The 27,512-nt window shown below is 33.3% G+C and overlaps 1 protein-coding gene and 1 long non-coding RNA gene across 2 annotated transcripts; both read left to right on the forward strand.

The window, feature by feature from the left end:
* Window positions 1-4,329: 4,329 nt before the first annotated feature.
* On the forward strand, window positions 4,330-20,701 carry LOC128176216 (uncharacterized). Its single transcript, XM_052842372.1, has 3 exons — window positions 4,330-9,303; window positions 13,323-13,480; window positions 14,603-20,701. Exons 1-3 carry the CDS (start codon window positions 5,298-5,300, stop codon window positions 17,837-17,839), a joined length of 7,401 nt encoding a protein of 2,466 aa, XP_052698332.1. The 5' UTR covers window positions 4,330-5,297; the 3' UTR covers window positions 17,840-20,701.
* A 2,961-nt stretch (window positions 20,702-23,662) lies between these two features.
* On the forward strand, window positions 23,663-26,527 carry LOC128176221 (uncharacterized). Its single transcript, XR_008242763.1, has 4 exons — window positions 23,663-23,930; window positions 24,178-24,252; window positions 24,526-24,660; window positions 24,782-26,527. It is a non-coding gene; the product is annotated as an uncharacterized LOC128176221 (long non-coding RNA).
* Window positions 26,528-27,512: the final 985 nt, after the last annotated feature.

Consider the following 27,512-nt stretch of genomic DNA (forward strand, 5'->3'; position numbering starts at 1 on the left):
GAGGGTACTCAGTAGAACTGCCTGATTGACCATTATTGAGGTAGAAACAGAGAGGCGTGGGAAGAGAGAGGGGGGATATACATGTATTTTGTGTTTATTTTGCCAGAAAAAGAGACAAAGGGGTGTGTAAGTGTCACTAAGGGTGTTTGTCCTGGTCAGTTAAGGAATCCACAATGCAGTTAATGAGGTGTGACCACCCTAATGTTTAGATAACAATTAAACTATGACCCCAGTAAGGATTTAAATTTTAATTAGAACAATTACAAGCTCTAAAAACAATTCACGTCAGGAAGCAAGGTTCCCTCAATCCTTTTGCATATTGCCAATAATATTTTAATTATCAAATTTCAATAAAATTCTAATTTTCAAGAAACCAATTATCAGATTAATTATGATAGCGAAAGGTGCAAGGTCAATATCTACCTAAACCTTACCAAAACAAAAACTCCCTAGTTTACTTAATTTAACATATACTGATCTCTTCATATTGATTATACTTTGAAATTTGAAGTAGCTGTAGAAATTATATAATGTAATCTTAATAAGATTGAAATAGGAAGTCTCAAATTTTTATATCATTCCTAATGAAAGTCCCTATTTAATTCTTAATTTAAATCAACTAAAAGAGTTTATACAGTCTCTGCTTTGTATCTTATTTGTATCTCTACGACTGACACTCAAATTTTGGTAGATCATTAGAAATGCATTTCTAAAGCAATATATATAATCACTAAAAACAGAAAAAATGAAATTTGACCCAAATTGTGACCATGCCCCTTTAAATTGGGTACTACGGTAATTGGATGTTGAAAATATGACAATTTTAAAGACTTGAATCTGTGAGTGCAGTTGTCAACACAACTACAACTTGTGTATAATTTTTAGCTACTAATGTGGAATATGTGCTCGGATAAGCCGAATTTTCCTATTTTTCAATTTTTCTTCAAATATTATCCTGTTCTTCAGAATGAAACCTGTTAATATTCGAAATTTGACCACACAATTTTTGCCCAGGCACATAGCCTTAAACGTACCATTTCAACCTCCTTTTGGCGGAGTGTAAAATGGAATAATCATTGTTAGAATTTGCTATGCCAATACGTTACTTTTGAAGGTATTAGAAATGTTTGTGCTGCTATTTATACAAGAGACCTCTCTTTTACTTAAAGATACTGAAATGTAATCTAAATGGTAACTTAAAGTAAATTATGATGTAATATAATGTAAGAATAGTGCTTGTGAATGATATTTTATGATGAAAATTTCCAACAATTAAAGGTCTCTCTACAGAAATTGTATGATTAAAATTTCAATAAAATTAAACCGTATAATTGCCATGATTCCATGATTATAATATATCAAAATAATGAAAATCTTACTGTGGGTTTTAGATTAATTAAGATTTTAAAATATTTGACAGAGGTAAAAATTGATAAAAATCCTAGATGACGTCATTATATTTGACCTTTGACCTTTTCACATGACCTTAAAATTTGATGTGCATAAAGCTTGTCATGATTGTGTTCAAATTTCAGATCTTTACTCTTAACTCTGAAAGAAACATGCAAGGAAACAAAAGTTACACATTCTTAAATAATATGAGGACAAATTGCACAAAGATCAAATGAATAACATTCTAATGTAGGTTGGAATTGAACAAAATATGCTGTACCTTGATTTTTTCCTGCTTCATGTAAATGTTGGGTATGATTTATATTTTTTCTTAGATAATGGATTGAAATTGCAAAATTCACTGCATTAAGCCATTATTTTGCACATTTCAGAAAATATTTCAAATAATCAATTTCATGGGTGTTTTGTACTACCTTAAATGCATGTATATATAAGAAAGGTTTATTTCCATCAAAAAGAATTATTTTCTAATGAATAAAAAAATTATAGAGAGAAGCTCAGGGAAGTAAAATCTAGAGATGTTAAATTGCAAATGCTGGACAAGCTATGTTTTACAATTAACCAATGAATGAGTAATTTTTTTTCTTTATTGGCCAGTACATGTAAGTCTTCAATAAAACATTGATGGCTACTGTTATGAGCCTACTATTGTGGTGCATAATTGATAAAGCAAAAAGCACTGATCAATACTGACTGTTGTGAAAGTTATGTCCCTTGAAGCAGACACTGGTATTTAACCTGGATCCCAGTGAACCAGAAAAAGCAGTCCTTTTACAATCACTCATTCACTGCAGTGGGTGTAATTCAAGACTTACTTATTGTTATTGTTCAAAACAGGTGCAGCATGTTTTGGAATTTAAAGGGACCATACTCAAGCCTGCTTAACATTTGTCTTGCTATAACAGATAGCTGGAAGCCATTTACAGAGAAACCGGCCTAATTCATACAGAGAGAAGTTGATTGTCTGTGGTGTGAAATGGAATGTTTTGGAAATACATGTGACTGATGAAAAACGAATTATGGAGCTCACCAACGGCCACGATAAACCGACCAGTCAGGAATATCGGCTGAAGTACTATCTACCAACACAAGGTAAATTAAACTCCAACATAATGCATGGTCCATAATGATTTCCTCATTGAATGACCTCATATAAATTTAGTACATGTACAATGCATGTTTAAATAAGTATCAGTAGGTACATTGATATTGGAAGTCTGTCTTTACAATATTGAATTTCACTCATGGTTTGTTTACCAGTATATATAAATGCTACTTAATTTAGTTTATTTAGACTCTTAAATTGTTTTGGAGTTGTTTGAATTGATCTTAATATATGATCATATTGAATGATCTTATATGACCATGAATAAAAGAATCCTTGATGAGACTAGCTTAACATATTGTGTTATTCTTACAGTACGTACCATTATTTCTACAATATACAGCTTTATAATTACTTTAAATCATTATATATTAATTTGTAATTAAGATACATCAATTGTTAAATTAGAGTCCGTGAATTAGTTTTTAATATAAGCATATAACAGGTAGTCATATAAATAAATCCAGGATTAAAATGTTATATCAATTTTTATTTACTGTTAGTTATAGTATCATGTTCAAAGAATTCCTTGTTTTAGAATATGTTTGTACTGAAAAATGAAACCATATGTATAATCAAAGACAAACACATGCAGTGAATTTAGTGAAGATTATTAAACATTGAGAATAAAAACTGTTTCCGTGAAGCAACAAGTTTAAATCAGAAATATTTAGCAAGACATTAACTTGAATAACCAGTTTTCCATGTGTTGTTGTCTTATCCCTCTGCCCACCTAAATGTTTTCTTAGGTATTTAAATGGGCATTGAATTTATAATGTTAATTAAATGTACATGTTTTGTCACAAGATTATGTAGGAGTAAATAATGTACGTAATTTATGTATATTGCTAAAAAATCCTTCTTTATATATTGGTAAGCTTGTGCTTTTTACACAGGATTAAACAAAATAAAAGAAATTATTATTTATTTCAACTTTGAGCAATAAGCTCATCAGCATTGAACACAAGTATAAACATATGCGAGGCACGCAAAATCCGAAGCCAGTAGGATTCAGAGTCTCTGCAGAGTGTGCATTCTCGCTATGGAGAACAACATGCATACAACTTTTATTTATGGATACATCGTATAAAATATTGTGAGATACAATAGATATATATATATAATACTGAAAATGTTATTTAACAATTGTAATAGAAAAACAAATTGTATAATTTTAGATAGAGCAATGAATTTCTAAACATAGTTGCATAGTAAAGATATTTACCAAGGTAAAATAACTCTTTGGTATTGTTTGAACTATAGAATAACTGGACATGTTTGAACACAGATGGTTTTTTAACATAATAATTCTGATAATTAGTGAATAACAATTCTTGATTTCAAATGGGGAAAAAAAGGAAGGTGGAATAAAATGTGATTATCTCCCTTTAACAATAAATTGCAGGATTCAGTTTGAAAGGAAAAAAGATTGGGTTAATAATAACTTGTTGAATGGAAGCAGTTAATACAATCTTGGACGAGAAAAAGTTGATGGGTACATTCCGAGCAGCATGCATGCATGCACAAACAAGGGCACAGAAACAGTTGTATATCCTTTTATTAGTTAGACTCATTTTCTTTTACACCATGTCAATATTTCCTAAATCAACAAATCAGCAAGGATTTGAAGGAAGAGAGGTGATGTTGTGCTTTGTACAAAAAATGTTTACAACAGACATTCCAGGGCTGTGGGTGATAGCCCAGATAGAAAGGGACAACATGTCATCTCACAAAAAATTCCATAACCTGGTAAATGATGAAAAAAACTCTGTTTGAGTTATGGAATTTTAAAAAAAAATGTCTTTACAAATGCAGAAAGAGAGAGAGAGAGAGAATCTGCTTTACAGTGCTTAAGAATCATACCAAAGTAGTAATATTGAAATATCCATTAATAAAAGTTGGATTAACAAAACAAAAACTCCAAAAATCTCATCAGTGCATATACAATTGCAGGTAATTTATACATGGAGTACACAGGTAAACTTTTAATCCAAGAATATATTTACTCTCATTGAAGGGTTTGGTAATACACAAATCCTTTTTTTTTCTCTTTCACTCTCTCCCTGATTTAAACTAGTTTGGCTATTTGTCAAAGGAGAAAGTCATAAAGTTGACCAAAGGATACATAAAATTTGTGTTGAAGTAAGCAATCCAGATCAACACAACATGGCCCAAAGGGATGGGGAAGGACTCATGGAGTCATCTAACAAGAAGAACGAATTTGTCAACAAATAAAGAATGGACGCAATTAAAGTGTTGGCTAAGGGCAACCGTTTGTCGTGGATTTACTTATTAGCAAACTATGTGTGAAGGGATATGGTCAGTGTTTTTCTACACTGTGTGATAAGCCTACCACCTACCCAACTTTCTACTCCTTGGTTTCGTTTTTTTTTTCTTCCTCTACCTGAGATTTAATGTTTATACATGAAGGAGCCTTTTTAACGGATTAATAGAAATAACATAATGAGCATTGCCTAGTCGTGACTGATTGGGATAAAATGAATGGTTAATTCGTGGTGTCAAAATAGGGAATCTGGATTTATTTGATCGGTGTGTTTGTGTTCCAGTTACAACCATGTCATAAAGTCTTTGATTTGATCATTTGAGAAGGAAAAAAATATTTGAAGAAACTTGAACAAATAGTGCATATTTGTAACACAATCTTCACATAATATGCAGTCTGTCACACTGGATTTTATTCAAAAGAAAAACTTTTTTGTATGAAACTTTGGTTAATGTTTCATATGGAAAGGTGAATTAGCAAGTTAATAATAAAAAAATGGCAGCTTGTGCAGAAAAATTGTGTTCTGAAGAAGAGCCCAGTGAGGAGGAAGAATGCAGGGAGGACTACTTTACAATTGACCTCTCAACAGGTCAAATGATCAATGAGAAGGACTCTGTGATTGAAGATAGAATCCAGGCTTGTTGTGATTCTATTCAGACACAAAGTGATCCTACTGAAAAAGAAAATGACCCAAAAGAGGTTTTAAAGACTATGCAAAGAAAAGATTCATCAGAAAATATTGTGATAGAGATCCGACCCAATGTCCTAGCTCCCTCCCCACCCCCCATGGAGTTGAAGAGATCTGGCTCCATGGAAAATGTGTCTGCAAAAGACTATCTAGTGGCGAGAGCCAACAGAAAACAGAAAATCAAGCAGAAAAATCTAGAATTACAGAAAAGTCCGGACACTAAAGATGTCAAATATCAGTTTCCTACAAAGTCCCCAATCCTAAGCAAAAGGACGAAACACAAGAGAACTAATTCAGATGGAATCTTGAAAAATCAAGAAATCAATAGTCATGGATATTGCATGGATATTGCAAAAGAAAATTCAATAGAAAATGTATGTGTTCAAGGTGAAAAGTCGTGTACTATAGAGCCTGATAATGATTTAACTAAAAATAAACAGGAGTATGGTTTGGCAAAATGTGAATCTGTAACAGGGGTGAACATTTTAGACACAAATGTAGTCAGTGAAAATGAAAAACATTTAGTGGCAAGTCATGAAGCAAGGCTTCATAAAAATAATGACCATCAACCTAATGTCCAAGCTGAAACAAATAATAACACAGAAGATTTAAGAGAATCAGAAACAGTCCACAAAAATGAAACATTATCAACACAAGTTAGTGTACATGGGAATGCATATACAAGCTTAGAACCTAATGTTGATGTCAAAATTAATACAAATGAGGCCATTAACAATGAAGAAGTGACCCCTGCAGCAGGGGATGAAACTTGTGAACCTGACACTCATGAAGAAGATAATTTTGATCCATTTAATGCATCAGATGAAGATGATGGGGGTAACATTCAAGTTACAACATTCTGTATGCAAAAGTTTGATGATGATGAAAATGACGGTGATGATGATCTTGATGACCTTCTGCAAAATGTTCCTCTTGTACACAGTGATGAAGACATGTTTCAAGCAGACGGCAACAACCAAGACAAGTATTTGGTGAAGCCTGCTTGCCCTCAAACATTTGCTCAAAAAGATGACTCTTTTTCATTGGCCTCTAATGACACATGTTTTGAGAGAGTGCCAGAAAGTGAAATTAAGGTGTTAGAGGAGGGTAAGGTGAACAAAATTGAAGAAGCTATAAATACGTATGAAATCTTAAGTACACTTATGGAAGCGGGAGAAGTGAGACCTTCTACAGAACAGAGCACATTACTCTCAACAAATAATGAAAATGAACCAAGTCTTGAGGATCAGTACACGTTTTCTGAGGAGAAAACTCCAAGCATAAAAACAACCAAAGCAGAGGACAAACTTCTAAATGAATTATCAGATAAATTGGGGGCAACAGAAAAATATAGTGATAAAAACACTGGAGATTTTGAATCCATCAAGGAAAAAAGTAATGATTTTAGAGATAAGGGCGATACAGAATGTTGCGTCTTAAAAGGTAAACCTCAAAAGGAATCTGATTCCAAGAACTTATCATTAAAAGCTAGTTTAGAAACTTCAGCATTTACAAAACCACCAGAGTCATATATTTCACACAAATGTCCTGATGATCAAATTTGTGCAGGTGAACAATTAATATGTAACACACTAGTTATAAATGACCCAACAGAAACAACAAATCTAGAATCTCAGTCATTGGTTACATGGGAGGTCCAAACTTTAGAAAGCATTGAAGAAGAAAAACCCACAGAAAATCAAAGTGAATATCTAGAAACTAACTTGGATGAAGAAATTCCTCATGAAACATTACTGACTGAGAACCAGTTCAAAAATATAAGTATCCCCACTGTGTCCACTGAAAATGATCCATCAATCATTGCTCAGACTCCAGATGTAGGTACTGGCTGCTCAAGTGTGGCCCTCAGTACTGGAAAACACCATGAAACCCAAAAACAAAAACAAGAAGAAATTGAATCCTCTGACATAATATGCTCCAAAATAGAACAACATTCAAATGATTCATGTGAAATAATGTCCCCTGAATGCAACACAATTCAACATTCAGAGCAGAACTTGTCAAAAGACACCACAAATATTTGCCAAAATTTTTCACATGCAGCGTCCCTAGAATTTGTCAATTCTGAAAGGCTTAAAACTGTCACAAATGAAGAAGTTTTATCAGAAAATATCAATGACGTATATACTGTAGACAACTCCAACGAAGGGATTCCAGAACTTGGTGATAAGACAGATCCTCACACTTCTCCTGATCCTGAAACTATTCCGGATCATAACAACATTTGTATTATTGTACTGAACCTTGAGACTGAGAGCAAGGGCATTGGCTCAGATTGTCTCATTCTGCAAGACAATAACCATGGCACCCAGGAAACCAATCTGGGTAGTTCCAATTCTTCAGAGGATGTGTCTGAGAAAGATTCCTCTGGTACCAGTAAATTTCGATCTGTGGAAAATTCCTTTGAAACTGAGGAGGAAGAGAGTTTTGAAATGGTTCCACTGGAGCTATGTACTTCAGAAATCACAGACAATGATTCAGAAAAACCACCTGCAGTTGACCTAGATGCTAAAAAAGGAGAGAGTGAATTTAGTGTCTTTAAGCATGATCTTCTACTGAAAAATCTCAAGCTGAAGTCCTGTATAAAGACAGACTCAGTGACAACAGATGGTGACTATGAAGTTGAAGAGATAATGAGGAATGAAGTTATCAATGACTCTGAAGAAGTGTTCCAACCAATAGCCACTGTGGCAGCAGAGATCTGTGATGAATTCACTATAGATGACAGAAAAGAGGCCATCTTTCTTGATGGGTCTGACACAGATATGGAAGAGGGTGGTCAAAGTTTGGAGAGACTGTCTGACAACTATTTGAGTGGCTGCACTAGTGAGGACTCAGTGTATGAGGATGCTCATGACTCCTCAGGTGAGGACTACACAACCTGGGACACATTCCAGAGATTTCCTTCTACACATGGCAACAGCGATGAAATGGAGGTAGATGAGGAGTTGAGTTCTAGTCTCAAACTCAATAAGGTCTTCCCAAAGGAAACTGAAGAGGATGGAAATAATAAGGAAGACATGGGTACTCAACAATACAAAACTGTTATCAACCTAGACTTGGTTGAAAACCGGTCTTCAGTCCAGACTGAAACAACTGGTTTGGATGAGGATCAGTCTCATTATGGGGAAAATAGATGTGTGATTTCAATTGATAAAACTGATTCAAAAACAAAATTAATTCCCTGTACACCACCAAAGGAGAAACTCCATTGCAAATCTCCATGTATGATGGTTGTGCCTTGGCGAAAGAGTACAAAAACTTGTCCCTGTGTTTTAAACAAGAAACGACTTCGGGCCACAGTGAAAAAGTATGTCAAAGGTCAAGATCAGGGCAACCTTGTAAATCACCGAAAAAAGCTCTATGACATAATACACAGCATGAACAAAAGAGAGACCATTACTTTACCAAATGCTTCAGACTTTGACAATGACATGATATGGAAATTACTGAAAACATTAATCAATCCAAATGAGGAGCTATTTTCCCAGAATGAACCAGACAGTTCTGCTAGTCCCCCCTGTAGTACAGAGAAGGAGGACCTCATCAAAGTATTCACTTACTTACACCCCTCCACCAACAAAACTAAGTTTGAATTTATTCCTTTAAAGACCCCGAAAAAGAAGACGCTGCCTTTCAATGTGAAGGAATTGTTTAATAAGGAAGTCTCTAAAGCTAGGAAGAAGAAGGAGGTCAGTAGAGGCCTCATCTTCCTGAAGATGATCACAGGGAAGAACAAGTTTATCAAGGAGAAGAAGTCCTCTCCAGAGAAAAAATCCAACAAAGAAGCAGGTATGTTACAACATATATAGACCACCCTATGTCAGTAGAACATCTCATCAGTAAATTCTGTTACAGTAGGAGAAACCTTTTGAAGAACTTAGTTCAAGGGACCTTAGGGAAAAAGAATGTACTATTTAGAAGTAATGCTTGGTCGGAGAGTGAAAGTACATATACTAGTACTTTTATTGGTAACCTTCATTGGCAAGTGCTTGAGAAATACCATTTTGTCTTATTTATGACAGTTTCAAAATGCACCTGGAAATTCAATAAATCCAATCTTTTTTTTATAACAACTAACAATTAAAAGTATGTATTAATATTGACATTAATAAAATGTAAAGTTTTGAAAGTCATCATGGTTACTTTTAAGAGGCTATAGGTACTATGCACTACTTTACTGTGTGTAATGTAATGAAAGAGACACATTATATGAGCATTAAACAAAGCTTCAACAATCCACTATTTTAAATTTGCAAGTGAACAGAGTAATAGGGGAGTGCAACTACATGTATGTGTACGTTAATGCAGCGAGTACTGAACTGTTTGACCTGTAACATCCTGTGTCACACTCAGTGTGGGGAAGGGGTTATTTATGTGTCCTCTCTGGCCATACTTAAATGACTATTAATGAATACACAACATGGGACACCTCCCTAGCCACAGGGGGCCAGAAACCACCTGGTCATTACACAACATTTTTGGCCCAGGTTCATATCCTTTAAAGTCTAAAAATCTGTTTAACTGAGGAAAAAGATTTATTTATAATGACATTATTTTATTATTTTAATACTTTAAATTGGGATCAATTACGAAAATAAATACTTGCAGAATTAACGTAAATCCTTTTATATGTTCATTGAGGAGGAGTATTTATGACTGGTTATTACAGTGAGATTTGCTTCTGTATATAATTACATTGCCTAACACACACATACATTGACAGATATATATTCAGTTTCAGAGTATATATCAATTTCTATTATGTGCATTGCCATACAGTTTAATAGCAACAGATTTTGTTTCCTGTAAAACTTATCTCCTAATATGGTAATAGAATACACATGTAGCCTTAACAGCAAGTAGTATGTGCAGTAAATGCATGTTCATATATTTCATTTTGAAAAAAGACAAGCTAGGTTCCAAGTTATTAGTATCAATAATGGCATTTATACTCTCAATACTTATCAACTAATGAAGATTCCTGCCCAATGCAGACAAATATAATGGTATATATTTCAACAACAAAATGTTTTCTCTTGTGATTCATGCAGGATATGACGAGGCAGCTACATTTCAGAATGAACATACCTAAATATGGCTTTGAAAAAGTTACTGTTGTATTGAATTTATTTTCATATTTTTTATACTGAATTGTCTTCCCCTTCATAAATTCGTTTGATCTTCTTATTCATAACTTATAATCTTTGGAATAAGAAAAAAACTCAGATCAAGAAATGTCAGCAAAAAATCTAGCTGGATGGAGGGAAAAAATCAATTCAGCTATTCTGCTAAGCTGCAGCAATAGCAGAAATCAATAAACAGGAAACAAAAGGAACAAGAAGCCTTGTTAGATTTGGACAGTGACCTCATATGTTCATCCGACTATTTGTGTCAAGTCCAGCTCTTATATACATGTATTTTGTTAATGGATACTAAAATGTCATTTGTGTGAATTAATCAGATGTCATGGTGTCCTCCAATATTCTAAGGTTGTCCAGCGCAAAACCCAAGGACCAAGGTAGGAAATGTTGGCAGTGCGTATTATGTCATCTTGGGTTTATCAAATATATTAACTGGTACATTAAATCCTTGATTCTAAGTCCTGATATGGTTGTGATGATAATGTTAGAGAAATAGGTCTTATCAGGGTTCTTCCGGATTATGTAAAGTTGTTTATCTGTGTATAGAGTAAATGTACGGAAATATGAAGTTCAAATTAAATTTAAAACATATTTATATTTCAAAATTTATCAGTTATTCCTGAATATCACTAAAACGGTTAGATAAATTAACTTAATTATTAAAATAGTTACAAAACAAAATTACAAAATTACTTACAAAATTTATTCACTTTCTTCGTTTTTTTTTTTTAAATCGAGGATCTATTTATTAGGAATAAGATTTTCAGCCAGACTGACACACAAACTGTATTGCGATTAATGACAAAGCTTGGATATTACAACAGCAAGATCAATGAACTGTACCTTGGGCTGGCCATTCCTTAACACATCTTCCAGAATCCAGCCATCATTGATTGGGAAGTGTTTGTTCGGTGTTTAACTGCATTTACACGATTGTATCATGGAATGACTCATGCAGAGGATGGTTATCTGTATTTCAAATTGCATTAAAAATGCAAATTCTGCAGAGACCAGATAACAAAAGTCGTACATCCTAACGCAAAACATGCAATTATGTAACCACTGGTACTAGTATATTATCAGTGTGTCATCTTACTTTTCATGAATATTTGCTATTTGAAAGCTCATTCATTCAGGAAATGAGATATAATCATGAACTGTTTTATTAAATTTTCTCCAATCCATGAAAAAAAAAGTTCCACAAACCTTTCTGCTGAAAATATGATTTCATCAAATAATCATGATCGTATTTGAGATCAATTCTTTGTAAGAATCAAAGATTTATAAAAGGGTCTGGCCACGCACAGTCACCAATTTTCCTTATATTTCATACATGGACACACCTAGGTGTAAAACGCAAAAAACCATTAATAGTTGGTTGCTAGGGGTAACCGTTGCTATAGTTATCGAGGCTAAAGATGAAAAATTGCAAAACTTACCTACTTTGAAGCCAATTATTAGAAGGTTTTGCCCACTAATGAAAACTATCAAAGACATAAAACAGCCTTTGTCCTATTTTCAATTATTTAACTACAAATGTATTAGAAAATTGATGGAGAAACCAATACTTTTAAAAAATTACTATGGAAACCGTTACAAATTTTGAAATCAGTTTTTTGCGGTTTTTTAATAAGCCAAAATGGGAAACTGTAAAATTTTTACATCCATATCAAATTCCATGCTATATATATTTTATTATGAAAATTGACATCCGTTGCTATGGCAAAAAGGCCAACAAATAGGAAAAACTGAGAAATTGAAAATGATTTTGATATGCTTTAATTCCTGACTTTGAAATTTTTTTGCAATTGTTTTAGTTGGAACTTGTAAAAATATATCTAAATTTTCATTATATACCACAAAAAGCTTTGGTATGCAACAGAGAAGTGTTGTTGCTATGGAAAATTAAGTTGCTTAAAAAATCACACAGAAACATACTTTTTGAAAAGTTAATAGCAACGGCAGTTATTTTTTTTAGAAAATTTCAGATTTTTTTCTAATATCATTAAAGTTAAAGATATACTTTATTTTTTCTCACCATTTGATTTTATATATTCATTCATTATAAGTGAATAATATCCATTGAAAGATGCCTAAAAATATTATAATTTTCCTTATTTTTAAGCTTGGTACCACAGCAAAAGTTATATTTAAATTCTTAATTTCACAATCATAATAGTGTTTACTAAAAAATCCAAGATTTGCACTTTTTATTCAAATTCAATGAAGAAAACAGATTTTAAAATTTCTGTTTAGTAACCATGGAAATGCTCTAAAAATATGCGTTTCTCCATGAATTTTTTTCTTTCTTTTGAAAAATGACAACTATTTTTAATAATATATTCTACCCTGGAAACCCCAAGTTCTGCACATTACTCACAATATGTTCTAAAATAAGCATTAAAAGCATTTTTACTCTTTACCCTTGGTTACCATGGCAACGGGACCACATAGCAACAAACAAATGGCTTTTTTACTCACCAAAGTCTATCAAACTGTCAAGTATGAAGAAAATCTGTGACTATGTGTGGCCACCGAATTTTGATTCTTACATAGAATTGATCTTAAATTGTTATGGTGAAAAAAAATACCCTCCCCAAGACTATAAAGACACTTTCTGCACACTTTTATATGACGATTGAAGTATAACCTTTTATTTACTTTCAGATGCCACAATCAAGAGTCCCAAAGCATTTCAAATGTCCTCGTCACCTCTGGTTCTGCCCAAGCTGACTCTGATTGGTCGGCCAGGTTCGTCCTTGCCTGGTACCCGGTCCCCCAAGGAACTCCTGGAAGAAGGATTACTCAGTAAAAAGGCTATAGTGGTAATTAGTCTAAATATAGTTTTGTTCCCCAAAATGGATTATTTTAGCATTGGGATTATCTATTGTTATTTATAAATTTATAGTGTTATAACTAGCTGCAATAATGTAGTTGCCCTGAGACTCCTTTCTTTTGAAAGGAAAACATAAAAAAGAAAACAATAATTTTTAATGAACCAAAATCATCCAATACACTGCATTAGAAATCATTGTTTTTAAATTTTACTTATTTCTGATATTTGAATTATCTTGTATTAGTAGTGGCTGTCAATTTCATTTTCTTTATTCTCACAATATATTCTAACAAGAGGCCAATTGGCCTTAACGGTCACCTGAGTAGCATATAACCCATACACAGTCTTGTATAGGAGTCTCATATATGCATTTAAATAGTTTTCATTCTGGATAGGAAAATTATAAATCTGTGATGACGACCACCCCCCTGCCTGAAATCTTTCAAAAAGAACTATGAAACCTATAATTTTGGTGAAAATTTTGGTCTACAAAATCATGATTTCAGTTTTCCTTTCAGGTGTGTGGGAGTAAAAAAGATAATTTTTAAACATTATATGCATTAACACCTTTACATCCATTTTGGCCCTGCCCTAGAGTCAAAACCCATACTCCAGGGGACATGAAATTTAAAATTTTAGTAGAGAACTTCCTGGTAAACATAGCTATGAAGTCAGTTTTTCATACAGTAAAAAAATAGTAATATAAAAATTTTCTTCGTTACTTCCATGCATGATTTTTGCATAGTTTTTAAACATTATATGCATTAACACTATATTGCCCCCCCCCCCCCCCCCCAAATGTCCTGAACCCCTGACCCAGGGGCCATGAATTTCACAATTTTGGTAGAGGAGTTAGTGGACATCATAACCATGTATTCAGTTTTTTGCACACATGTGTGGGAGTAAAGAAGAACATTTTTAAAGATTTAATACATTTTTACTATATGGCCATATTTGCCCCACCCTAGAGCCCAAACCCCTGACACTGGGGTCATGAATTTCACAATATTGGTAGAGGGCTTCATGGACATGATAATCATGCATTTAGTTTTTAACAAATATATGAGTTTACTCAGGTGACCTAAAAATAAATTATGAATTAATTTTTCAGGTAGAAGACATGAGCAATGATGCATCCCCAACCCTCAACAGTATGCTCACCTCAGCTCTAGAGATGCTACACACATCCCGCTTGGACGATGCAGAAAAACAACTTCTGCAGCTTTACCAGAGGATGCAGGAGAAACCTGAGGAAAACACCCGCATCTTAGTTCAGTGTCTGTCTAACCTATCCGACATCTGTGTACGGCGAAGTCGCATGTGTCGTTCCAATCAGATGGAGTGGCAGTGGTTGGTCATGCATGCTATTGCGCTGTTACAATACACGGTGGACATCTGCGATTCTGAGAAGGAGGCTTCTCAAGACAATCAAGATGTAGAATGGTTCCAGGAGTATCACCAGACTATCATCACAAAGTGCAAGCCACTGGAGGACAGCTTTAACCGTGCACTTTACAACTGTTTGAAACACGAGGGCAGGAAGTTCATGGATCCCTATCGCTCCTTCTCTCTACCCAACACCCCCACAATGCCAAACAGGCTGGGACTATTCCCACTGGCCTCTAGTCATCAGTTTTATGTTAACCCTGGTCTCAATTACAAATACTCCTCATCGCTGAACAAAGAGAAGAAGGAGAGTGTGGATGATATTAGTGTAGGATTAGACTGGTTGTCCAAGTTCTACAGATACTGCAGTGACCGCATGCAGACAAAGAATTTGGGAGATATTTATAACAAACTCTTTAAGAAACGATCTCGAGTTGATAGTCTTCGATGCGATGATGACATGGAGAGTGTGGTGTCTGACTCAGCAGGGTCGCTGGACTGGGACCACAGTGACCTCCAGGGAATCGATGAAATGGAATCAGAACAAGAGGACTCCCCTATCACTGAGCAGTCTTTCGCTTTAGCTGTTGCTGAGTGTGACATGGGAAGTAATGGCTGGGATTTCTTCTTAAATGACCGCAAAAATTGTAAATTCACAAGTGTTGTGCAAGTGGCATCTCAAAATCAAAATAATGACATTGAAAAACTCGAAAATAGGACAGTGTCAAAAGCAAAGGAGCATGAAAATGATGGAAAAGAGAAAGAAATCATTTCACCTTTACATGAGAATAGCATCAAACATACTATAGCCAAATCATATGCCAGATTAGCAGAGAAAATGCTGACTGAGGGAGAGTATGACAAAGCAGAGGTCTTGTTTGAACAGGTGTTGAGTATTGTGGAGGAGATTCATGATGGCACTGCAGGAATGCTGAGATTTGGTGCCAACATCAGTAAATTCCTAGGAACAATCAAATCCAAACAGGGCAAAACATCGGAGGGCTTAGAATACCTAAACACAGCACTAAAAACATACAGGGATCTTCAAGATGATGCATCCAACTTTGAGATTGCAGTAGCTTTGCTGGAATTAGGCAATGGGTACAGTGTAGGCAAGAACAATGATGATGGCGTGTATGAGGATGCAATTGCAGCTATCTGTGAGTTTTTTGAAAAGGATCTCTCTGACGAAAATATGAGCTCCAGCACAAGTTCTGGGAAATCTGATGCTACCAACCCCCGAACAGTGGAGGAGGAACAAAACATTGAAGAGGCCATCCACTGTTACAAGGAGGCTCTTACTCTTCTTGATGCATATGAAAATGAAAAACAAAAGGACGTGGTGGCAAAATCTACCATGAGGCTCGGAGATTGTTATTTTATGCAGAAGGACTATGACAGAGCACTCGAGTGTTACGAAAAATCACTTTCTCTTTTCCACTCATCAAGCACACTTGGACGTGAAAATGTGATCGAGCATGCTCACGTTATGTGCATGGTGGGTGTCTGTAGTTTTATGCTGCACATGTATCCAAGAGCAGTGTCCACTTTTGACCTGGCCCTTCACTTGATTAAATATGCATATGGACTGACCAGTACTTTTCTTCATGCTCTTCTTCTGTCAATGATGGGAATTACTTACTATAAAATGAAAAACTATCACAAATGTGTCACTATGTGTTATCAGGGTTTCGAGATCTTCTGCAGCATTCATGGAGAGAAACTTCCAACTTTACCAAAGAGGAAATTCTGGTTAGTGTGTCAAATACTCTATGTGATGGGAAATTCCTACAACATTCTGAACTTGCAACAGAAGGCTGTGAAATACTTAACTGTTGCTAGAACTCTAATGATGGCCTGCAAAATGAGGGAAAGAAGACAATTCATGCGAGTTCTCCAAGTGTTAGGCGATTGTTACTTTGCACAGTATGACTACAAAACAGCCCTACAGTTCTACAATGAGGCTCTGGAATATGGGGAGTGTGAAAGTCAGGTCTCCTTTGATGAAGTGTTTGACCCGAATGCCATCGGTGACAACATGACAATGCACAATCAACTGGTCAGTAAGTCTGCTGAGGCCCACATAAGCATGCAGCAGTACCAGAATGCTGTCCACTATCTGGAGCAGGCACATGACATGCAGGAAGACATGGGGAATGATATAAAGGAGGACCTCATACACACACTGACACAGCTAGGCCAGATGCACTCTACAGCCGGAGATGTGGATGGTGCTATTGATTCTTTCAACGAGAGCTTGGAAGTATATCGAGAAATTCATGACGGACACTTGGGTAAAGAAATGTGTGCCACACTTGGAAACCTGGCCACAATGTGTTATGTGAAAGCCTGTCTCTGTGAAGAAATCGACAGAGAGCTGGAAATGATTCTGACCACAGAACAACATTTCCAGGATGCCATGCAGCTAGACCTCAATCCGAGTGTCTGTGTGAAGTATGCAAACTTTCTATACAGTCAGGGAAACTACGATGATGCAGTCATGTACTTAGAAGATGCTCTGAACATTGAAGGAGTCAATGAGATCTCAGACATCACTTATGGGGGTCTGGAAAAAGTTACCCTCCCCGACTGTCTCCAAGACGAAGTGGACTGTCAAGAGGAGGTGGTCCTGTCCCCCACGGTTTTGGCCCGATACCTCCTCATCCTATCTCATAAGGCTCTGCACCAGTGCGAGCCTGCCATGCGGGCTCTCATCGGCCTTCAGAAAGAAGTTCTGGAGCGAGACATCCCCATCTTTTACTCAGTCCTGGGCTACGCCATGATGGAGCTGTCCCTTTTCGAGGAGGCTATGTGGTGTTTTTCTTGCGCAGTAGACATTGAGAGTGACTACAAACTGGCACTAGACAACTACTGTCTATGCCTATGTATCTCTGTTTTCCGAACATTCATCAAAGGAATTGAAGCCATTTGTTCACACTATAAGTTACCATGTTATTATTAACAATTCTAAAATATTTGGACAGAAAAAGAAATCAAAACTGATAATATTTCACACCACAATGTAATCAACCAATGGCACATCATGTCTTCCAATTTTACAGTTCCAGCTTTATTTTTCAATGGTTGTACAGTATCTTTTAACAGTACATTTATTATGTTTTGTGGCGAGTTAGGTTTACCCATCAAAAACATAAAAAAGAAACTTTGTCAAGGCAGTTTGATTTGCTGTCTAATTTCTTTTTATAAAAAAAAATGGATCTTGGAGTGCAGAAAGTTTATTTGTAAGTTTTAATTTTTCTGATAATAGTAGTTTTACAAAGTTTAGTTTGGACTAAATTCATTTTACCTAAAGCTAAATTAATACATATACAATATGATAATTATTAAAAATTACCCATCAAATTAAATGGTTATTATAATCATTTGATTTGATGTCTAATTTCTTTAATTAATGCGGATTAAAGTACATTATAATGAAATACTTTCACTGGTTTAGAATTTTCTTTCACAATATTTAACCAAAAAATATGTTTTAGAAATTTTGGAAGGGGGATTCGAACTCATGACTTACAGGTCTGTAATGAACCCTCTAACCCACTGGGCTACACTGTATTATGACAATGATAGGAAAGAAACTATTTATAATACTTGATTTTATTGTTTATTTCGATTATTAATACAACACAACATGGAGGTGTCCCAATGTAAATAATGAATTTTTCAGTTATAGAATTAAATCTATCCATTTAACAAATTTTTCAAAAAAGCGGTCCCCATTCAATTCACCTCAGTTTAAATCTGCCAATACTGGAATCACATGCTTCCAGATTAACTTTTTTGTGTACTGCGTCATCAAAAAGTTGTGTATAGAGCAACCTTAATTTCATTTTGAAATCCTAAAACAGTATCAGTTTTTTTTATAAATATAAAAAAGTCAATTGGCTTTATCAGGCAGTATGTGGTAAACACTCAAATTGGAAAAGTCTGCCCTGGTTTTGTTGACTATGCTAGAAATACCCTGTGCCTTATTGCTAGCGCTCTGGAGCGCTAGCAACTACCTTAATCTTTTTCACTGGAATACGCATGCTCGACTCCATAGTGGGGGATTCTGGGAATAATGTACTTCTGTAGATAAACCGTACCATTTGAATTCTGTTTTATCATCTTCACATGAAGTTTTGTGTTTTATTGAAAATGTCAAAAAGTAACAGTAGCTTAGGTCTTATAATGCAAAGTTATTTTAAATATTATAATAAATAGCTAGCTTTATCTTAAATTCATTCAAGCTCGGAAAACAACCTCGGATATATATGTTTTCCGAGCTTGTCGGAAACGCCCAAGAAGGTACGATTGCTTCACAACAGTACCAATGGTTCTTGAAAATTTTCACCTTGAAATTGAAACATAATGATTAAAGCACATGTACAGTCAATGAGCTATGCCATTGCCGATGTGAAACCCACTCTAGATTCACAATTCCAAATTGAGACCCACTCCAGCACAATTCCAGTACACCACTGTGCCTTCCTATTTAATTAATCGATTCAGGAATTTAAACCAATGTTTTAGAAATCTGCTTCTGTGTTTTAGGAGGGCTATGGCGCTAGCTCACCGATCTTTTTAAAAGATAAGCTTGTAAGTGGACATTATATATTTGTCAATTATTTTAAGTCTTAAGAGAATATTCCCTGTAATGTAATACATGTTCATGTAGTAAATGGAAATAAAGCTCCCACTATTAATTTAAAGTAAAGAAGACAATAATAAATAGTATGCACCTCCTGAGAGGTCAGTTTTGGTCATCTGCATGGTACATCATTGTAATACATTACTTCTAATTTCTATATGTAAAAGGACATCAACAAATTAATTCATAGTATAACAAAAGAAAGCCCTAAAAATATACAAAGGAAAATGGCAGGGCTAATTAAACACATTATCACAGAGCAAAATTTGATTAATTTGTAGCAGTGCTAGTTTGTTATACTGTTGAATTCAATAGGCATTAAATGAACAAAAACTTTAAAACAAGCACCACATTGTCCAAATTAAAGTGCATTACTGGTAATTGTTAATAATAGTATAGTGCAACTTTTTACACCCTTGATTGAGTAATTTGTAAAACTGATATTTTAATTTTAATGTTCTAGTATGTATGGTAATTAAAATTGCAGTATTCTCTTAGTCTTTCAAAAATCTTAACTAAGCTAGGCTCTTTTTATTAAGTTCATGAGAATACTGTATTGTGACCTGTCAGTAGTGATCACTTTAAGTGCCATGTGCATCAGTAAACTAGTACATATATTAAAGCTTTGTATAAAACTAACAAAGAGCTTGAAATACTAGGGGTTTTTAAAGTGTTTTATCATTGATCTGCCATATTGCCAATAAACAAATGATTATCATCAATTAATTTAGCTCTAGAAAAATTAAAAACCAAACTTTGTAAATCCAGTATTACCAAAAAAATGAAAACTTAATGATAATCTTCCTGCACCACAAGATCCATTAATGTCGACAGCTGTTCCTTACCACCTTAAGGGGATGATATCTAGGCCGGGATTTCTCTCAGGTTGGGATACATAAATCCTTTTAGTCAATTTTCCCCTTTATTTATTTGAGTTAGTTTTGCATTTAAGTGAACATATTTACTTATATAGACTTATAATAAAATATTTATGTATTTATCATTCCAACATAATACTAAGGAAATTTTCTTCAACTCAGAAATTGAAAAAAGTTCCCAAGCTATTTGGGCCTTGGGACTTAGGAAAGATAACTCTTACCTGTGGAACTTTCATGCCAAATAAAATTTTAACATTCAAAAATTTTATTAGTGCAAATTTTTTAGTATTTCCCCAAACACAAAATTTTTCATATCTTCTTACTCTGTTGACAAATCATCTGAGAAAGCTGCTTGATGTTATAAGAAAATGTATTTAAAATCATTGCAAATAAACACAATTTTTTTTTTATTTTTTAAATGTGTCTGAAGGAAATATCCATATGTAAAAAAAAATTATTTCAAGTTGTTAATAGTTTACTTTTAAAAAAATATATTACAAAAACACAAAAAAAAATTAAAAAATTCTTTAAAAATACCTATAGTATCACTATTTTTTTATATCATCATTTTAATATTTGATAAGTATATGTTTTGTGGTCTTCTATATAATTGAAAATTGGAATAAACTGTGGGTGTAGAAAGCCAGTGTACCTTAATGGAAAAAACATCTATTGACATCATCAGACACTGAATGCCAGTCTTGCATTGGAATGGAGACCACAGGCCAACTCCTTATGAAAAATTATACTTTTAATTACATGTATTTCAATTGGCTCCGTCACTCTTTCATGAAGAAAGCAAATTTCATCATCTGGATACTATTTTATACATAAGCTTAAATGTTTTCATAACATGATCTTTTTTGTTTTTTAAACCGCAGGGACCAAGCCCGTTTTGACATTTAATTTCAATGTAACGTCAAAATGGGCTTGGTCCCTGTGTTTAAAACTAAAGAGTTTTGCTTTCTGATTGATGGATTGATTCACGAAAATGAGAAAAGTTCAGTGGGTTAGCCCTTGTCCATTAGAGCATGTAAAACTGGCTGTGGGATTCTGATGATATACTTATAAATGTCAAATGTATTTTCTTCCACTTAAGCCACCTGTCTGCTAAAAATACACATGAAATTAACAAATGTGTACATTTTATCTAATACCAGTAATCAATCGACATATTACGTGAAATAGTATATTTATCTCATACGTGTGTGTATACCACCTGTGTGGTAAACCTTTGCTTTATCAAACGGGTAATGCTTTATCAAGTACTTCCAGTCCGAACTATTTTTGACACAACCCCTCGCTTCAACGCTTCAGTGACCTATTTTTTAAGATTTTCCACATAACTACAGGGTGTCCCATAATATCTAATACCATTTACTCTTTGAATAACTTTTGATTATATATAAATTTATTTAACAAAATATTAAATGCATTTTTATAAATGTTTATGATGTAAATTTTAACTCAACAAATTTCACAAACATTAATTCGTAAGTTTTTGACAAATTGGACGTTGTTATAAAAACACAACAAAGAACTATATATGATAAGAGTTAAATTTGTGTTTTGGGTACAATAAAATGTTATGTAATATTTTAGAAGAGTTGTTATAAAACATATTTTTCACATATTTGTTTGATTTATTTGCACTCACTTGCAGTATATGACGTCTGAACCCATACAAAAAAAAGTTACACTTAGTCATAACTTTTCTGTAACTAAAGTGTAACTTTTATGTACCTAAGATTTAGGCACATAAAAGTTATAACTTTTTTGTACCTAGATTGGACTTTAACTTTTTGCCCTATAACTAAAATGTACCTACATGGAACTTAGAAATTTCTTAGTATAACTAAAATGTACCTACATTGAACTTAGAAACTTTTCAGTATAACTAAAATGTACCTACATTGAACTTAGAAACTTTTCAGTATAACTGAAATGTACCTACATTGAACTTAGAAAATGTTCAGTATAACTGAAATGTACCTACATTGAACTTAGAAACTTTTCAGTATAACTAAAATGTACCTACATTGAACTTAGTCAATTTGTGAATGTGTTTGGACTTTGTCATTTTTACACTAAAAATTTAAGAGAATCTTATCCAAGAGGTTCAAGTCTAAAGTAGACTTTTATCACAATAAATCTAAAAACTAATATAAAATATCGTTATATCTTTGTTTTTTTTTTATAAAAATCACGATAAGTGGGGGGGGGGGGGGGGGGGTAGATGTAGGTTGATCACACACTGGGTAGTAAAATCACTAAGATTTGTTTGAAAACAATGACATAACCATTATAACGGGAATCCAGTCCATCAATTGCAACACAAACACCTGTCCAAAATTTTATTGTTTTTATAAGGCAGAAACAGGAAATCACTTTCCGCCTGAACGCACACACATCCCAGATTAACAGTAAAGGGTGTCTAAAGAGGTCATGCTTAGTCCGTGCTGTGATGACACTGATGTTTGTTTAAGATAAAAAGTTCATGTGTGTGTTTTGACCAGCAGACATTTTTTATTTTGCTCCTGCAAGCATTATTTTGTTATCGGTCTCTTGAACATCATTAGACATATTACGATTTCGTTTAAACACTGTTAAATACTAAGGGGTAGCATCAACTTTATATTATCACTGAAAATTTTTCCAACTTTTCATGGCCTACCCCATGAAGAAAGGAATAGAGCAGATTTCTAGAAATTGATTCAGAATTTTCCCACGACATCGAATGCATGCGAAGAAAGGGGGGGGGGGGGGGGCTGGGGAGGGGTGGTAGCATTGTTTGTTATTATGAGATGGGTTCATCATATTTATTCACATATTTCATTAATAGACATGCTGTTAACAAAGAACAGTAATGCTATTTCCATCTGTATGTTTTCCCAGTACAAGCCTATCTCTCATCGTAATTTATAACAGCACATAGCTATAAGGACTGTGTTATAAACTTTGGGAAACATGTTTTATTTAAATAAGGTGTTATAATTTTTGGTTTTACATATTCATCAATTGTAAAAATGCATTGGTATTTAAATTGATTTAGTTTTTAAAATTCCCTCAAATTATTCAAAATGGCGGCTCTTGAGACCGGAAATGCCGAGTTTTGATGATCGGTTAATAAACTAACAGGTTGTAAGGAAAGAAAATATTACTAAAATTTGTTTCAATTAAATGCAGAATTCTTAAGATAATATTAAGTAAATAATATTGTTTTTTAACCAAAATTAATTTTAAAGATTTATCCCGGTATTAATCGTGACTGTATCGTGATTGGCCAAAATTTCAAACTTTGACTTTCGTGAATTCTGATTGGACAATTGCCATTCCGCCATCAAATTTTGAAATGGGCAAAGAAGACAGGAGTTGTTGTGAAGATTTTCCTGATTTTTTCAAGAAATATGCAGAATCACAGCGTGTTGTATGTAGTAATGAAACTGCAAGCAGTGGTTTCATAAAGATAGACATGCTTAAGACCTGGATGATATGGCTTTAGTTGTGGATGACCATTTCCATTCAGGGTAAGTCTGATGTACAAACAAGTCATTTTAAATAATTCATTTGTGTTTGCTTATCTCAATTTCTATATTATTGCTTTGCACTTAGAAATGAATTACATTTGGAATATTTCTAGAATTCTAATAAGAAGTGCATGATTTTATCATCTATATCAAAGTCTATGCAGCCATGTATATCTAGTGATGTACATTCTATATGTAATCAAATTATGGCCGACTCTTTTAAAAGGAGTATCATTGTATATTGCAGAAAAAATCCCAACCAAGTCCAGCTAGCAGACTGTACACCAGATTGAAGATACATCATTAATACAAGATGAAAAAAGTAAGTGTGTGTGTCTATTAAGTAAAGATATACAGATTTTAAATTTTTAACCATATATTATGTATATCTTTTAGTAAATGAATTATTAAAAATTTGAGAATATAATGGCAACTGCATGCTGTATCAATGTTGACTTTTTTTTAGAGGGGGGGGGGGGGGTACTAGGTCAACAGAGAATTGAAAAGTTTTACTGATATTTAATAATAATTTATGCTACATATATTGAAAATTGTCAAACAGTATCGTGTTTTAAATATTATTGCCTTCTTTTAGATTAATGGAGGACGAGGATAATACTATGAAAGAGATCATATGCAAGAGCAACCGTTCCCATAGAAATACATGCAGCCATGTAAACAGAAACCAGTTTTCACCTGCCAGGTGCTGGTCACATATATATTCAACTTGGTATGCTATATAATTTTCTGTTTTAAGTATAAGGTAGTTGTCAAGGATTTTAACAGTTACAATGAAAGTACATGTAGTAAGAAATTGCCATAATGAAACATTTTTTTTTTATACATTTTAGGAAGTTCAACAGATTCAAGAAACAGATCCAGTTGTTTGCTGATAAATTACTGCAGGTCATTGGTATCATCTAGAACCAGGACTGTTTTAAAAATCATACTAGTATGTTTGGAACAAAATCATGCTAGTATATGTTAGGAATTTAACCTAAAACATGCTTTAATTATGAAGGTTTTGGTCAAATTTTGGTTTAAAAAATAATGTTTTTCAAACTTTCTATTCAAATTTAGCAAGAACATTAGACACACATGTAATCCCAAATGGTTTTATGTTAGATTATTGCTTTATTTAAAAAACTTGCATATAGGGTCTGTAATGATTTGAGATAATTATGTAAACAATAAAATGCTTTTTTGGTGACATATGCGGGATATGAATGTAGCGACATTGCAGAAAAAATACATTACCGGCATTAGCGAGTTATGTAAATTTTTTCTGCAATCATTGCTCCCTTCATTACCTGCATGAATCGTCAAAGAAAGTTATATTGTTTATATTTACATCTTTCTTTTAACAAATTAATAAATTGTTTGTAAAGAGTAAGTTAAATTTACTATATTATTTTTAATGTGCATCAGTACGTTAGCTAAAAGAAACAGCCAAATTGTCTTCAATGGGAATGTGAGTCTGCATTGATATCCTGATTATTTCAATGATTTTTCTAAGGTCATTATAGGTTTCGACCAATCGTTAAACAAGGCGTTAACTATAAGTTTCCATAAGAAATGGAGGAAAGCATACTCATTAGATGTAAATATAATTCAGTAAACATATTGATTAACATAAACATTGACTTGTGTTCTTCTGCTCACATGAACAGATATGATTTTAAATTCCTATTCAAGAGCAAAAACAATTTGATGAAAAGTTCATGTCAACATTAGGGACTTTTTTTTCATCAGTATAACACCTGTACATGTACCTGGGGTTTTTTTTTATCTGAAGTTTATGATACAGATAGATATTTTTTGCCTACATCTGTAATTTTTCTGTGTAACTTTTCTGTACCTAAATGATAACTTTTTTGTACCTACATCTATAACTTTTCTGTACCTAAACAATAACTTTTCTGTAACTTTATGTATAACTTTTCTGTACCTACATCTATAACTTTTCTGTACCTAAATGATAACTTTTCTGTAACTATATGTATAACTTTTCTGTACCTACATCTATAACTTTTCTGTACCTAAATGATAACTTTTCTGTAACTATATGTATAACTTTTCTGTAACTATATGTATAACTTTTCTGTACCTACGTCTATAACTTTTCTGTACCTAAATGATAACTTTTCTGTAACTATACGTATAACTTTTCTGTACCTAAATGATAACTTTTCTGTAACTATATGTATAACTTTTCTGTACCTACATCTATAACTTTTCTGTACCTAAATGATAACTTTTCTATACCTATATGTATAACTTTTTTGTACCTAAATGATAACTTTTCTGTAACTTTAATTTGTAACTTTTTTGTACCTAAATGATAACTTTATTATAACTTTTTGATAACTTTTTTATACCTATTTATTTTTATGAAAAAAATAAATTGTCAATAGTTACACTCTAGTTATGACTTTTTTGTACTTAAGCAAAAAGTTACAATATAGGTATAACTTTTTGATGCTAATTTGGAACCATAATTGATCAGATGGTTCCAAATTGTGCTAACTTAGTTATGACTTTTTTGTAACTTTTTTAAGGGCTCATAGGTATAACTTTTTAGTGCTTTTTTTTTGTATGGGAAGTGACACTATTTCTATACCAGTAATTCAATCAATATCAGTCAAAAATTGACATTTTTCTCATCTTTTTACGAATGGGAAATATAGAGCGGATGCTTGAACAAGGACAATTCTTTTGTCACTTATTAGTCTTGGCTAGATACATCTCTGATTAAAATATTTTGTTTGTTCAAACATGCGCTCTATGTTTTCTGAAAGAAAAACTGCTTGAAAATAAGCTGTTTTATGCTAAAAATGCAAAAATGGCGGGAAAAGGTTGTCTTTACAATGCCATCTTTCTAAATTGTGGGCACTTGAATCAAAATAAACATTAAGTAAAAACATCACATATGTATCAAAGAATTACAGTAAAATGATGATATTCATTTTAGGGGGCCATTTTAGGCCCATACCATATATAGTTCTTTAAAGAGAATGCTTTAAATGTTGTCCTTTTTATCAATGAAAACATCAAATTGATGAGTAAAATTCCTCAATACAGCCATTTTCTCAAATCTGAATTCACACAATTTATATAGAATCTGTTGCTTGTTGAGTTGGTTTTCCCCAGGGTATTCTTTTTTCATAATTCATACAACTATATCAGGAGTCTGTGTTTGATAATACAGTTTAAAACAGAAGATGCCTGCTCCCTTGTTTGATTTATCTTGATTAAAATAAAATTCAACCAAAAACATATGATACAATTCTGCAACATCATAATTCTTATAAACTAGCACATTGTTCTCCCAACCTTTTTAATGGAAAATAATTAAAAGATTTTACTTTTTATTGGAGTCACAATTCTATGAAAGATAAATAGGGCCACATAAAAAAATATTTTTATCTCGTAATTACAAGAAAAGATCTCGTTATTACTTAGTCTAGTTAATTATCTCGTTACTACGAGAAAAGATCTTTTCTCATAATAACGAGATCTTTTCTCGTAATTACAAGATCTTTTCTCGTAATAACGAGTTAATTAACTTATTATTATGAAAAA

This window comes from Crassostrea angulata, chromosome 3 (genome assembly GCF_025612915.1).
Source record: "Crassostrea angulata isolate pt1a10 chromosome 3, ASM2561291v2, whole genome shotgun sequence".
In the NCBI taxonomy this organism is placed as follows: Eukaryota; Metazoa; Mollusca; class Bivalvia; order Ostreida; family Ostreidae; genus Magallana; species Magallana angulata.